Genomic DNA, 14,891 nt, shown 5'->3' with positions numbered 1-14,891 from the left:
GAGTCACCTGCCATGGGGTTCTCTGCAAGAACTGTATATGCTCTCATCCCCTAAAGGCACCGCTCCAGCCCAATACCAACCCTTATCTCAAATGTCTAAGCTTTAGTTTCTTCCACTGTGAACACAGTCGAGGACACAGACTGAATCCTCACTGAATACTCTTCCATGTGTGAAATTCTAAGTTTTTATAACGAACGTACAGGTGTGCAGCCCCTTTTAATAATTTAGCCCCCATCATAACTGATTTACTTGAGATGTAACACTTAGGAACACAAGGCCAACGGCAAAGTGTCATGGGATCTTTTCAGACAGATGAAACTATAGTAATACACTACTTCAGATGCAAAACAAGCAGATCTGAAGAGAAATGGGCAGGAAAAGAGAGAATTCACAATGCAAAAACTGCAAAGTTTATTTTCTTAAATAAAATACTATATTCATATCTATACAAATAATTATTACAACCATTGAAATGTTACATTTAACAATAAAAATTTCAAAACTTTAAACAAGAGCATGTTTTGGAATATCCACATCCTAATACAATGCATTTTGTAAAAAGATGTCAAAATAAACAGGGCCCATTCTTATTTACAAGTGTGGTCAGTCCTGATCCTATTATACATCTGTATTCCATTACAAAACAAATCATTTCCATTGGCATTATAAACCAGGTGATGTACAGTTATAGGACCCAGTGCCCAGCAGAATGCTGGCTGGGTCACAGACAACATATCACATGGCCGGAGCACTAAACTCATGTTTCCTGGTGCTTGTCTCCAGTAAGCATCACGCCCAGTGTATCTATAAATAATTTGTGAAGGTAATCATGTTCTCCTCAATTTTCAACATTTAAAAAAAGCCAAAATGAACGCGCGCACGCACACACATACACACACACACACAACCTGCTGAAAGTGGAAGAATTTTCCTTCACAGTAACACGACTGCAGCATCTTAAGCCACGCTGTCTGGTCCCTTCTTGGAAGCTAACAGTTCAACACCCCACACGCTCACCACTCTTGTCAAGCTCTGTGCTCAAAGTCTCTGCAGATGAAAATGACTTTAAGACTTCAGGAGCAGGAGGGCAGAGATGTCTCAGAAAACGTGAAGACAAAGTTAAATGGGTTGAACTTTAATTTCCTATTAGATACTGCATGCTGTACACACAACTGGGCCCAAAAAGTTAAAGATCATCTTTAAAAAAAAAATGTGTGCTACATTACAAGAGAGGTTTATCCATGTCTCGTGGAATCTAATGGGTTATGTATTCATCCAAAAGAACTTGCCCAATCTCCTCAACCTAAGTTGACTTGTGTTTATGAAGCACCTGACAACACATATGTGCCCAAAGGAAAGATTACCAGGTAGAGTTTATGCAAATGTAGAAATGAGGACATTGAAGGACTGCCTGCCACACAGGCTCTGTGTTTACAGGTTCAGCTACACAACTCGAAGTGAGGAGTTTGTCAATGGTGGCTCAGGGGTGCTAAGGCAAGAGTGAGAAGTATCAGCTGTCCTTGTCATCTACGGGGTGTGTGACTACACAGCAGGAACATCCCTGGAGCTCCTTCGCTGCAACACAGGGATGGCTGGGTGATATGTTCTGGGATCTGGTCTCAGGATCAGAGGCACAGTTTCAGGTAGAGTGCAGTACCAGGGCAGAGGCATGTCATCAGAACCAGAAGCTCTGAGTCCAAGTCCTAGGTGTGGTTTCCCAGCCTGTCTGGACTGGCTCCATCTGAGTGTGGTGAGCCCCACGGGAGCTATTAAAAACAGTTTAGATTTCACTATAGGAGAATTCAGCACAGTAGTAGAATGCAAGAGCACAGTTCAGCAAAAAAACAAGTAAATAAAACAAACACAAAATCTTGCTTTTTGGTAGAACTTTGGGGAAAAAAAACAAAATGTTAACATTCAGCTCAAAAGAAATGCCTAAAAGAAGCTAATTTGCATATACACATTGCAAAATCACCAGAAAGCAAGTCCACACTAGAGTCTCTGGTTATTTGCTAATTGTTGCCTACATACGTAACAGTCACAGGCACACTTCCTCCAGGTGGTCAGCACCCACATGACAGGACTGCCGTGACTCCCAGGTGGCTGAGGATATGAACTGAAGGCTATTTATTCCATTTTGGTACCACCGTTACCTTTCCTTCCACCACAGGGTAAATATCCACCAAGACAAGGAATGCAGTTATTCCCACATACAAACATCTCTTCAGTCAAGCTTTAAACTAATGACATTGTGAGGAATTGTTGCCCTTTAAGAAAGAGGCAGAGGCATAGGGGGTTCAAAAAGGTAAAACCTAGGCCCCACTTGCCGGGCAGTGGTGGCGCACGCCTTTAATTCCAGCACTTGGGAGGCAGAGGCAGGCGATTTCTGAGTTCGAGGTCAGCCTGGTCTACAGAGTGAGTTCCAGGACAGCCAGGGCTGCACAGAGAAACCCAGTCTCAAAAAAAAAAAAACAAAACAACAACTACAAAAAACCCTGGGTTCCACTACTATACACTGATCTAACAGGATGGTGCCATCACATTTTAATGCAAGAGAGAGCTCTATCCCAGGGACATGGCCAGGCTGCCTGCCATCTATTTGATGTGGAACAGCTAAAAGAGCCCCAAAGCCTATGTTCCTGCGTGAAGGAAAGGTAAAGCCAGAAGCATAGAAGCAAGTCTCAGCCTTTCTTAGTATTTTATATGTTTCCATATGCTTCTATATGTTCTGTGGAGCATAAGTTTTAGCCTCTCTCTGAGATGGTTAATACTAGAAGGCCAAAATAAGGCAAAGGAAGCCCATAAAATGTAAAAACAACTGTGTGCTTTAAAAAGGCTGATATAACCGGCTAACCTTCATTGCAGTTCCTCATACTTCTGATCTGTGTCTGCGACTGCAGCAGACATCTCTACCTTTTAACCCAGAGTTCAGATCCCTCAGATTTCTAAAATCACAACACTGTGGAAATCCTTCCCTCCCCTCAGAGAGGAAGTGACATCTGACATCTCAGAGCTGTTCCAGTAAAATCAAACCTATAACATCTGAAGAAATATAAAACTTTTATAGACCCAATGTCTATTAAAAACATTAAAATGGACTTACTTCATCTGTGATTGACATATTTAGCAAACTCATTGAAGAAGTTTACACAGCGAAATCTAAAACCCTCCACTTCTTTAGAACTTCCTGTGGGATGCTGAGAGAAACTCACTGATTCTATCTGATCAATAGTTAGAACAAACTGATCCAATCAATGACTCTCACTTAGGAAGTAGTCGTGGTTTTTCCAGAAATTACAAAGCTATCTGTGGAGACACTTTATAGAGTCATGCTAACAAGCTGAGGACAACTTGAAACTTACAACTGAATTTACTGCATTTTCTGCCATTATTTCAACAGAAGTTTTGCCTAGAGATTAACAGAAACCATTTATGTTTCCTCCTCAGATCATGTAGCTTTAATAATCAACACAGATGATAGGTACCCAGACTTTTAAACCAGGCAGGAGCACAGTGAGAATTCTTTCTCATCTAACGCTATGTATGAAATGATCTCTAACACACACATACACTGTATCTGTTTAGAGCCACATGTGAGCAGGAGCCTAATTATCTGCAGACCTTCACATCTCTCTCCTGATAGTCACGAAAAGCTGAGAACCAGACAGCATTGCAGTACAGTATCCTCACTGTGAAAGCCCTGGCACTATCTATCTCAGTGCAGAGCTGAGCTGTAGTCAGTCAACCAAACAAAAATAACCCAAAGTAGCAGCAGGCTTTAGGACTCATGCTGCAGTCTCAAGTGTTGCTTCTCAGCAGGGTGGCAGAGTGCACCTCTAGTCCCAGCTACCTAGAAGACTGAGGCCTGCTTATATCCAGGGATTCCAGGCCAGTCTGGACAACATGGCAAGATCCCTGTCTCAGAAACACAACACAAACCTGAACTCTGTCCACATCATGTTACCTTAGTTCAAATTGAGCAAGTCTGTCCTTCAGAACTCAAGAGCCACCATGATGTGAGGATACATATGTGAAAGGCAGACAGCCACCAAGAAGAGCAGGAATAGCTGGCTATAGAGAACACTGCCCTTAGTGACGCTGGCAGATTGGCCCTTTCAAGTTCAAAGAAAACGGTGAATATTTGTGCCTAAAAGTAATCTGTTTCCCTCAGTAGCTTTCCTATTGTGGTATTCACGAATTAAGTAATGCAGTCCTCAAGTTCTCTTCTCCCCCCTAGGGAAGAAACACAGGTTTGCCTAGTTCACCAGGAGGGGTGATTTTCAAGGGCCCCAGAAAGAGGGGGGGTTGGTGAAAACAGGTGACCAGGCATATGGGAACCTTTTGCTGAGCGTTTTGAAAGGCATTCAGTGGTAACTGCTCTGATGGGCCCTGGGCAGCTTTCTTAGTCTAAAAAGAAAGCAAACCAAAGGGGGGGGGGGGGGGAAAGCCTTCAAAACTGAAACCTCCGCTGGTCCTTGGGCTCACTTTTTTCCACAGAGCCAAGGGCTCATTCTGTGTACCTCTCCCTGTATTTAGTTTTTAACAGAGTGTAGCAACAACTGAAAGCTATGAGTTTAAACAATTAAAAAAAAAAATCAGTACAATTTTTTCTTAGCTTTAACTTTTCAAGATTCAATATATGTTTAAAATTCATTACTAATTCATTACTAATTTGTTGGGGTTAAAAAAATATCTACAGCAGGCCTCTTTCCCCTGTTGGGCTACCTCATCCGGCCTGGAAGTGAGGGTTTGTGCCTGATCTTGGTGTAACTTGTCATGCTGTGTTCAGCTCATGGCCCTGGGTGGCCTGCTTTTTTTTTTTTTTTTTTTTTTAAATTTTTAATTTTTTTAGGAGAATGGCGGAGGACTGGAACTGGGTGAGAGAGGAGGTGGATGGGGCTGGAAAACTGCAGTTGGGATGTAATGTTTAAGAGAATTAAAAAAAAAAACAACCCTACAGTATGTTTTCCTATACTTTAGAACAAGGGCTTTCAACCTGCGGGTTGTGACCTACTTGGGGGTCAAACAACTCTTTCACAGGGGTCGCCTAAGACCATCTGAAATCACATATTTATATTACAATTCATAACAATAGCAAAATTACAGCTATAAAGTAACACTGAAAATAATTTCATGGTTGGGAGTCAGCACAACATGAGGAACCATGTTAACCATGTTAACATGAGGGGTGCAGCGCTAGGACTGAGAACCCGGGGCATTAGAGCAAGCCTCAACTGCCCACTTGTAGACAGCAGCTCTACGGTCATTTCCAATTTGTTCATTTCCAACTGAGACAAGATTATATCAATCTATCATGTGTAACATGATAATATGCGGATATGATACACATCTCCAACAATGAGGACCATTCTCTCTACTTTAAAACCATTTCCACACCCACTCTCACTCATGAACACAGACATACATAGTGAAGGTATTTTTGTGAAGCACCATTTCATACCTACGAGAAAAATAATGAATTCATTTTCTTATTATAACTGTTATGAAGGACAATGATGTAATTTACAATGCCATATTTAATATAAATAATCAGCAAATGAAAAGACTGAGACAGCTTAAAACTCTACTCTGAAGTATCTGAAAGGCTCAAATGTATCTTCTAAACACAACATTTACTGAGCAGTTCTAACATTTAAGTGATTGTAAATTAATGCATTTCAAGACCAAATAAATAGAATGAAGAGAGAATACTAAATCAACGTAACTGATGAGGCACTAGCCACTGACTGACACCAGGGAAACGCACAACTGATGTTATTCTTTGGCCTAATGCAAAACCCAAGTACTAAGTGGAAAACATTTCTGAATTTTCTCTTAGCTTTGTATTTTTAAGGCTCATTGTCTGAGGAAGACTTTCGCTTTGCAGAATCTTGGCACATTAAAGAAGGATGTGGCTCCCTACTTTGAAGAACAAGACATGAAATTTAGGTATTTTATTAAAAATTATAATTAAGAAAGAAGTCTCTATCAAAGCTCAGTAATGAAGGCTGATCAAACACTTCATTTTTCGATCTGCCTGATATTTTTACTTATGGGAATTCAACTCATTATCAATTCATTACTTGCCATGGTTCAGAACTGTTAGATGTTGACATCGGCAAGCACCTATAATGAATCATGATTTCTTTCAAGTTGCTTTTACTTTTGGATTTGCAATTTAACCATCTCGACTATCTATTCTACAACTTCTCAACAACTGAGTTTAAAATCTCGGCTCCCTCCTACCACCCAGCATGCGCCAAGATCCTTCAACTTCGGGCTGATTAGTACTTGGGAATAAAAGACTACAAATCAAGCTTAGAAAGGTAAATCACTTAAGATCAGAGAAAGCACATCACACAGGAATGAAAGATGATTTTTTCGACAACCCCAGTGTATGCATCCTCTCTGACATAGCTTCCTTGAAGCTATAACTGAAAACCGGTTATCCAATACAAAGACACACACCCATACAGCTCTCTCAATGCACATGTGTATACAGAAGAATAGTTGTCATTTTTACCCAAACCTTTACAGTTAGTCTCTCTGGATTTAAACAGCTGAACTGCAATCATGCCCTAAAATATGGCTTATGTTGTGAGCAGGTCTGTTTGAGGACTGCTTGGAAGAGTCAGAAGCAGAGGAGTTTGCTATGGTAAGCAAAGGTGACATTGCTGAGCCATCAGGAAGAGCCGCGGCTATTTCTGGAAACAATGACGTCATATTAAAATTGGATAGGTGAGAGTTGGCCATGTGCATTGGTGGCATCTCGGGGAGAAGAGGGAAACTTGGCTGAGCAAAGCCGACAGGTCTGGGAGGAGATAAAATTGACCCAAATCGGTTGTTTAAACTTCCACTATTCACTTTCTCTGTGCTAGGATTGGAGAACATTTGGTTAGAAAAATAAGGGATTGAAATGTCATTGGACAGAGTAGGGTGGGCAGGAGAATACGGTGGGTAGAAGGAAGGTAGCGTGTTCTGGGGATCCACTGGGATGAGAGCTGGAGCTCTGGTGGCACTAGGCTGAGTAACCTGTGGAATGAAGGAAGTATTAGTATTTATTGGTGGATTCATGCCACCCTCAGGAATAAAAGGAAAACCGAAATTCTGTGACAGCGAATGCTGGTCAGGACCCGAATTATCATTAGGTACTTGTGGACTATCAGGCATGAAGCGAACAATACTTCCTCTCTTCTCTGCAGCAGGTTGTTGCCGTCCAAGAATCATACTGCCACTAGTAGAGAGAGGAAGATGAGGAAGACTTGGATCAAAGACATTACTGTGTCTTTGATTTCCAGAACGATTCCTTTCAGGCTGGCGGATTTTGGAACCACTGCTGTCCTGCAGGGGATGCCTTGATCTCTGGGCAACTGAAGAGTTAGCCTGACGCACAGGAGGCCCTTGGTCAGCATTCCCATGAGACACAGATGGGTGTGGCAAAGTTGGCCTTGCAACCCCATGCATGTTGGATGTGACAGGAGGGTTCATGTGGCCCTTGGCCCCATGACTGTCAGTAATCCTCATGGAGTTGGACTTCTGTACCGAAACATTGGGACTTGTGTTTCGACCTTGAATATCCCCTGAGGAAGAGGAACTCGAAAAAGGAATATTCAAAGTGCTATTCCTGGGGTTAATTGCACCTAAAGACATGTCACAACTCTCTCTATTCTGACTTTCACTCTCTCTCCTGATATGAACACTTTCACGAGTTGGTGGACAATTATACTCAATTGTTGAAGATGGACCACATTGTGTATTCCTTGGATGTTCTGAGAGGGACCTTTGACTCCCAATGACCTGATCACCAAGGTGAGGAGCAAGCAGACTCTGCATGAAACTCTGGTGACATGTATTCTCACTGTCCCTTGGTGGGACAGCATTTCCTGTTGGGATGCTCTGAACTGGTGGATAAGATAATCTCTTCTGTCGGTCTATTGGTGGTGGGCCAGTGTTTTGACTAATTCGAAAAGCCTGGGACTGCATGCTTCTCAGTGATGGCACAGGATTACCTATTTCATTGTTTCTTGAAGATTGTACTTCAAAATTACTCTGGGGCTGTTGGCTGGCTCCACCTGGTTTGAATGTCTGGCAATCAGAAAGGCGGATATCTGAGGTGACAGTATGATCCATGCGACCCTGCATATTATGGAGCGCCAAGCTCTTATTTCTGGGAACATCAAGATAGCTTCTCATTTCAAGCTGATCTGAAACCCTGGAACCCTGAATGGATATCCCCATTCTCTGTTCTGAAGTAGAAGGTGACTTTCCTATGAGAGCTTCGGCAGAGTAGCTTGACACTCGGTTTCTCTCTGGCCTGTGTGGAGCACAAGTCATGTCTGAAGACCTTGTCACAATACTTGGTTGGGACACCATTTGCTGCTCTAACCCTCTTGATGGTAAAAGCCTCTGCATTGGATTATGCCCAGATACGTGGTCAGAAGAAACTGCTGGACCCTGCTGTCTGCTTCCACCATCCTGTTGCTGGTGTAGAGCGTCTTGACTAAGATGATTCTGGGGATGGCTATGGCCATCCTGTTGCTGGCGTAGGACGTCCTGACTGAGATGGTTCTGGGGGTGGCTATGGCGCCCCCGGCTAGCTGAGGGGTTTTCACAGCTCTTCTCAGGCTGGGAACTTGCGAAGTGTTGCTGCAGCTGTTGCTGTAGCTGTTGATGGTGAGGATGTGGCTGGCTACTCTTGGGTCTCGACTGGTCAGTCCCATGGTGTTTCGGTTGTAAGGACAGCTGAGCTGTAGGAGTGCCCTGAACCAGATTCCTTTTCTTCTGCATCTGAACTTCCTGCTGTAGAGTTCTCTGTTGGTGCACAATATGGGGCTGGGAGTGGACAGCATTATCTGCATGAGGTATGTGATGCTGCAGCTGATACAAGTGATGCCTCTCTCTTAACTGCCCTGCTTGCTGCTGCTGCTGCTGCTGCTTGATGTACAGATGGTTGGTGTGAAGGTGAGATACTCCTTGAGGTGGTACATGCTGCTGCAGTGCCTGCAGATGTTGACCTGCCTGGGTTTGCTGCTGTTGCTCAGCAACTGAAGGCTGAGAATTACACTGAACATCTGTCTGCCTCAATGCAGGAACCACAAAGTTGTTACCAGGTGGGAATAACCGTGTAAGGCCATCTCCATGTGCTGGGTTGCTGACAACTGAGTTTGAGGAGTTGGGAGTGATCTGACTCGCCATCATTTGAGTTTGGTCAGGAATGTTATCTGGAGTCCGGCTCATCAGGGGCATACTTTCAAGTCTGAGAGGAGCTGGCTGACAATGCTTTTGACGTTTGGCTGAAGATAGTAAAAGATCATCTTGTACAGTGCGCTTTGCAGAATCTTTACGACTTTCATGACTGGGCTTTGAAAGTGGTTCTTGAACCTGTGGATTTGGTATAGCACTAGTCATGCTGTTCAGTTGTTCCTGGGAATATTCTGTCATCAGAGGTGGCACAGGAGGCTGGCTGCCATAAGAACTGGATGAAACAGTCATATTAACGGTCACAGGATTAGAAGTTTGATCTGAGCTCTGTGATAAACCTGTGCAGCTGACCAGAGGATGGCTGATGCTGTTCTGATGGGTGAGACTTGGTGGCTGAGAGGCTGACACCTGTAAGGGAGCATTTGATGCTTTAATTCCCAGAGAACAGCTTGGCTTTTCAAGAGGCCTATCGACTGTCACTTCCACGGAATCCTGAGAGTTAAATTCATTTGGTGTTGCATCTGCCTGTCCTGTGCAAGTCTCCTTGTGGATCTGTGGTTTAAAGGGCTGGTCTCCCTCTAAAGAGGTTTCAGAAGGCTTTGGAGTAACCTCCTTCACATCAGCCTGTGTGCCAAGCCTTCCCTTCTCAATGCTCTCCTGGTCCAAGATAGCTCTTGCGGCAAGAGCCACAATGTCAGTTTGCTCTGCAAAGGTGCAACTGTCACATGTGTTAGTTGTTGTACTGCTGGTCACATCTTCTCGAGCTGTTTCGGGAAGCATGGATGCAACCGAGAAACTACGACTACTGCCAGAGCTGGTTGACATTGGAGAGTCAGCCTGCCTACTGGTGAGCAAAGAGCCATGAATAACCTCCTGATCAGGGAGGCAGGAGTGGGGCTGTGGCGGATCTCTGTCATCGCTCATCAGTAATAGTTCCTGCTTGGGATGCAAATCAACATTAGAATCACCTATCTTAGAACTTTCTGGAGAAAAGCCAGGATGATCCATTTGGACTGAGAGAGATGACCTCTGAAGGTCCTTTTCTTTAGCAAGATCAGACAGCAACATAGTTAGTCCTTGCCCTTTTAAAGGCCCTGCTGTTTGCATGGTGTCCAATGAATCCTGCTGAACTGGGCAAGGCTCTGCCACAATTTCTACCTCAGAAATACAGTCAGTGTTTGAAGTGCTTGTAGTGGATGACATACCAGAAACCTGAGAAACTAAACTATGGGATTCGATAGGAGATGGAGTCAACACATTAGCTGAAGTACAGGATTCTGTAACATTGGATAATGCTACAGAACATGGTGGTGTACCCTGAGATGTCTCTTGCAAGATGGGAGTAGAATCTTTGGGTTTTGCTGGTGCCAATACAAGTTGTTCGTTTGTTTCAGATTCTTGGGAGGATGAGCTACAGTCTTCTGCAGACTTAGATTTAGGATCAGACTCAGGGATTACTGATTCAGAATTCAGAATGTCCAAAGACTGTGAAACAGAAATACTAACATTCTTTGTCTGGGACACAGCAACAGAAGATAGGCTAACAGGGAGGCTATCCAGCAGTCCATCACTACATGATGGCTCTGCTGAGCTGTCAATTCTGGGGCCGTCTGTCTTGCCCACATCTCTAACTGAATTCAGGGGACATGCTGGCTTGTTAGCTGGTAAGTGTTTCTTGGCACCTGGCTTCTTGCTCAGTCTTTTTGATTTCACGGTAGAGGGCAAACAAGTGACGGTGTTTGTTGAGGAAGCTGTTGCAAGACTGTAAGTAGTGGATAGTGTAGCTGAATTATCTGCTGTCATGGTAGGTGCTACAGTTGTTGCTAGTGAAACACAGCTAGCGGAGCTGGTTTGACTGTTTGCAGAAGTCTGAGGATTAGCAGACTGGCTAATAGACAACTGTACACAGCTTTGCCCAGCCATCTGTGATATGCTTTGATTGAGGCTGGCCAAAGCCCCAAATGTGTTCAGGGCAACATTGGTATTTGGATCTTCGCTGGTAGTGGGTTGAATAATTTGCATAGGGCTTTGATTTGTAGTTCCTGATGAGGACATCACAGGCTGCAAAGCAAAGAGCTGTCCATTTAAAGAAATGGTCTGAGGCTGCTGTTGGTTTGACATGGTAACAGAAAAAGTCTGTGTTGAGTTAGATGTGGACAGAGATGAAGGTCTTGGTAATATGTGGACAAGATGCTTCCCTCCAAAAGTCTGTGGGGCTGGCACATTTTGCACTGAATTATGAGACCCTATTATAGCACTGGCTCCATTGACAGGCAGTCGAACAGGACCAGAATGGGGAGCAGAGAGGAGTGGCAATGGGTTCTGATTAGCCGCCTGTATGATGACAATCTGTTGACCTACTGTTTGGTTGGAAACCTCTGCCCTCATCATTGCTGGGCATGGGGTTGTGCTGGGTGGCTGAAGAATGATGACATTTTGGTTAGCTGGAGCTGCAGTGACACCTGACCCAACTGGCTGAGCCATCTGAATCACTTGCATTGCTGAATTCAAGGGAAGGATATTTTTGGGAGGCTGAGATTTAACTTGTGGCTGGGCAATTAGTGGTTGTATAGGTAAGGGTGGACATGAAGGCAAAGTCACCACTACTTGCTCAACTGGCTGCCCATCTGCTGGAGGGGAATTATTTAGGGTGATGCCTGTAGCCACATGCTTGTGGTTGCTTGGGGCAGGGCTGGTATCACACTCACTTAATGCTGGAGTCGCAGCAGAAGATGGTGGCTGGCTTAAAGGCTGAATAGTGTTTCCAGCCAGGTGCAATGTAGTCCATGTTGTCTGTGTGTTTCCGGCTGAAGAGATTCGGGTAAGGCTGTTGATGTTTTTTAGTTCTGAAGCACTGACACTTGAAGAAGGCAGAGAACAAGAAGGAGTCCAACTACCCTCCAAAGGATTTGCAGAAAGACTGCTCACTGGGAGGGGACTCTTTGCTACAGCAGCATGGGCTGGTACCACCGCTGGTGCTGTACTTGTTGAGTCTGCAGTCTTGCTTCCACTCACTGGAGAAGAACCACCTGTAGATCTGGGAGACTGGGAGCACACTGTGGTAATAATTGACACAAGGGTGTCTTGTGAATCTGCATTGAAGCCTTGAATGCTCCGGTTGGACTTGGTTTCATGGTGCACCTCAGGGACAGCTGCTGAATTGCTGGAGGAGGTGCCTGAGACACATGTGACTATTTTCTTTGATGATTTGGGGCTCTCTTGTGCCTTGTTATTTTCTGAAGCATTTTGATCATTTAGGCATGTGTTCAAGGAACGATGTTGGTAAGGGTCAGGGCCAACTGAAACGGTGACCACTGAGCCACCAGTGGCACCAAGCATACTTGATTGGCTTTCAGAACTAGAAATTTCGAGAATGTTTTGAGCAGAAATGGCAGCGGGAAGACAAAGGGGAACAGACTGGTTGGCAGCCAGTGCAGACACTGTATTCTGATGCCACGGCTTGTTTTCAGAAGGGTAAACTCCAGAAATAGACACAGGAGTCACAAGCTTACAGGTCCTCTGCACTGGCACCACATTGGCTGTTTGCTTTTGCAAGCTGTGACCAACATTAAAGGTTATTCCTTGAACAGCTGTCCCCTGGCTGTTTCCCCCAGGCTGGCTCCCGTTGGAATAAACGATGATGTTTTTCTGGACCTGGTCACTTGGAATAACAACAGACACCTTTGAGGTTTTCAGATTTCCTTTCCAGTGGATTGTGGGGTCATCATACAAGCATATGTCATTTGCTTTCAATAATTCAATATATCGGCCATTTTCTTTTTGGATTTCTTCTAGTTGTTTCCGCAGCTTTTTAATTTCTTCAGCTAAAATATTAGAAATAAAGATGTAAAAATACAGATGAATGTCAGTCATTATTACAACTTAAGGAAAACTTCATGTGCTAAGCCACTGAATTCCAGTCCTGGCCATCAGATGCAGTAAGACTCTGCACCAGCCAGCAGCACTCTGCTGCTGTAAGGCTTTCTTCTTAGAGTGGTACCTCAAGCCTCCCTTAAATTCCTTTTAAACTCTACATCTTTAAAGGCCAACCAGTGAAAATCTCCTATGGTGTATGAAGTCTCAATGTTCTGAATCAAAACCTTTTCACTACCCCAGCTAACAGATAAAACAAGGGAAGACAGACTTATACCTGGTAACATGCTCTTGATAAGCTAAAAGCCTCTTTGTTCAGGATTCCAAGTGTAGGGTTACCACAACTGACAGGCTCTTAATAGCATGACACAGAATGCTGAGGTGTAGCCCTGTGAGTTAGTTCTTAACTAGGCCTTGGCTCAAATCCATCAATTTGTGGAGCATTTTTCAAAGCAGCCTAACATAGTAGTAGTCCAAAGGTGGCCAAGACATGTTAGATAGACATCCTCACAGCTACTCATGGAGGACACTTGTGTTATTATCAAGGTTGACTGGTATAATTCTTAATTCTGCCAATTCTCCATCTGACTGACAAGACCAGGTTTAAACCATGCCAAACACTAGCATCCCTTTTGGCAAATGGCTTTGGAATTGGACCTCTAAATTTTCATAGTTATTAAACTATTATACACTAAGATTATGTGGTGATTATATTTGTCTTGGACCTTGTGTGTCTACTGTCTCAATTTTTTCTCCTCTTACTTAGTCAATTCATCCTCAGATGGTCCTGCAGCAGTCTAACTCTACAGAGCTCAAAGTCAGCAAGAACAGAAACCTCACATCCTCCTACACTCACCACAGCCCTAAGCAGTCAGACTACCTAGATGCCAAATACCTAAATGACTTGGGGGTTTCATCTCTCGAGGAGGTACTGTAAAGTAGGTAGGTAGGTATTGGCAGGCTTGGAGGTCATTGGGGTGAGCCCCTCTCATAACCAGCAGGTTTTAAACAAAGACCAGAACTTCAGACTCTGAGAACTAGTCAAAAGGATGGGATCTATGGCATATCTGTAGCCCAGGGTGAAAACATGACACTCTGAACTAACAATAAGATTACTAATATAATGGGGTGTGTGTGTAACTTTATAAGATTACTATCTGGCTAGAAGCTTTACTGTCCCCCTCATTAGAAGTCTACCAAAATGGGCATGTGAATCTCTTGGACAGGAGTATGTTCTGAAGGGAGAGTTGTCTCTTCTATAGACCTTAGTATAAAGCATGCCTCCAGTACAGATAGGAACAGTGGTCTCCTTGACCACTGTCTGCCTTCCGCCTTTGAGTGTGCTCTACAGGAATGGTTCCTTTGGCCATTGTTGATCCTTGAGAAGGTGCTGTCCTCTACTCTATATTAAATAAAACAAACTATCCTCTACCAAAAGGACAACAACAAACAATACAGGGATCAAGCAATGGATAGAAAACATGCATGGAAAAAACCCAAGAACCCGTGATGATTACAACAGAGATGACAAGAGAACCATTGAAGCTGTTCTGTATTCTGCCCCGCCCTGACCTGGCTTCTAGACCTTTTCTGAACTGCATGTGCCTGGTAGTTTGTCATTAGCTTCCCTTTTCACTAAGGTGACTTGCTTGGCCTAGCCTTGTGTTCTCATGCAAAGGAGCTTTCACTGGAAAAGTCTGAAGATCATTCTAGCCTCAAAGCATCTTGTGGAGAACTTCACAATATTCCAAATACCAATATATCTAGCTGTCTGATGGAAGCACCCATAAGGGTAGTCTGCATCATTAAGAGAGCTA

At 43.8% G+C, this 14,891-nt stretch overlaps 1 protein-coding gene across 2 annotated transcripts in view; it reads right to left on the bottom strand.

The window, feature by feature from the left end:
• Nucleotides 1-387: 387 nt before the first annotated feature.
• Nucleotides 388-14,891, bottom strand: part of Usf3 (upstream transcription factor family member 3) — a 51,140-nt gene continuing 36,636 nt past the window's right edge. For both annotated transcript variants that reach the window (XM_034515793.2, XM_076942982.1), the window contains one exon: nucleotides 388-13,025. In XM_034515793.2, the coding sequence (XP_034371684.1) occupies nucleotides 6,553-13,025 (6,473 nt within the window). In that variant the 3' untranslated portion in view covers nucleotides 388-6,552. The remainder of the gene's footprint in view (nucleotides 13,026-14,891) is intronic.

Source organism: Arvicanthis niloticus, chromosome 12 (assembly GCF_011762505.2).
Source record: "Arvicanthis niloticus isolate mArvNil1 chromosome 12, mArvNil1.pat.X, whole genome shotgun sequence".
In the NCBI taxonomy this organism is placed as follows: Eukaryota; Metazoa; Chordata; class Mammalia; order Rodentia; family Muridae; genus Arvicanthis; species Arvicanthis niloticus.
This window is presented reverse-complemented; position numbering and strand designations above follow the sequence as displayed.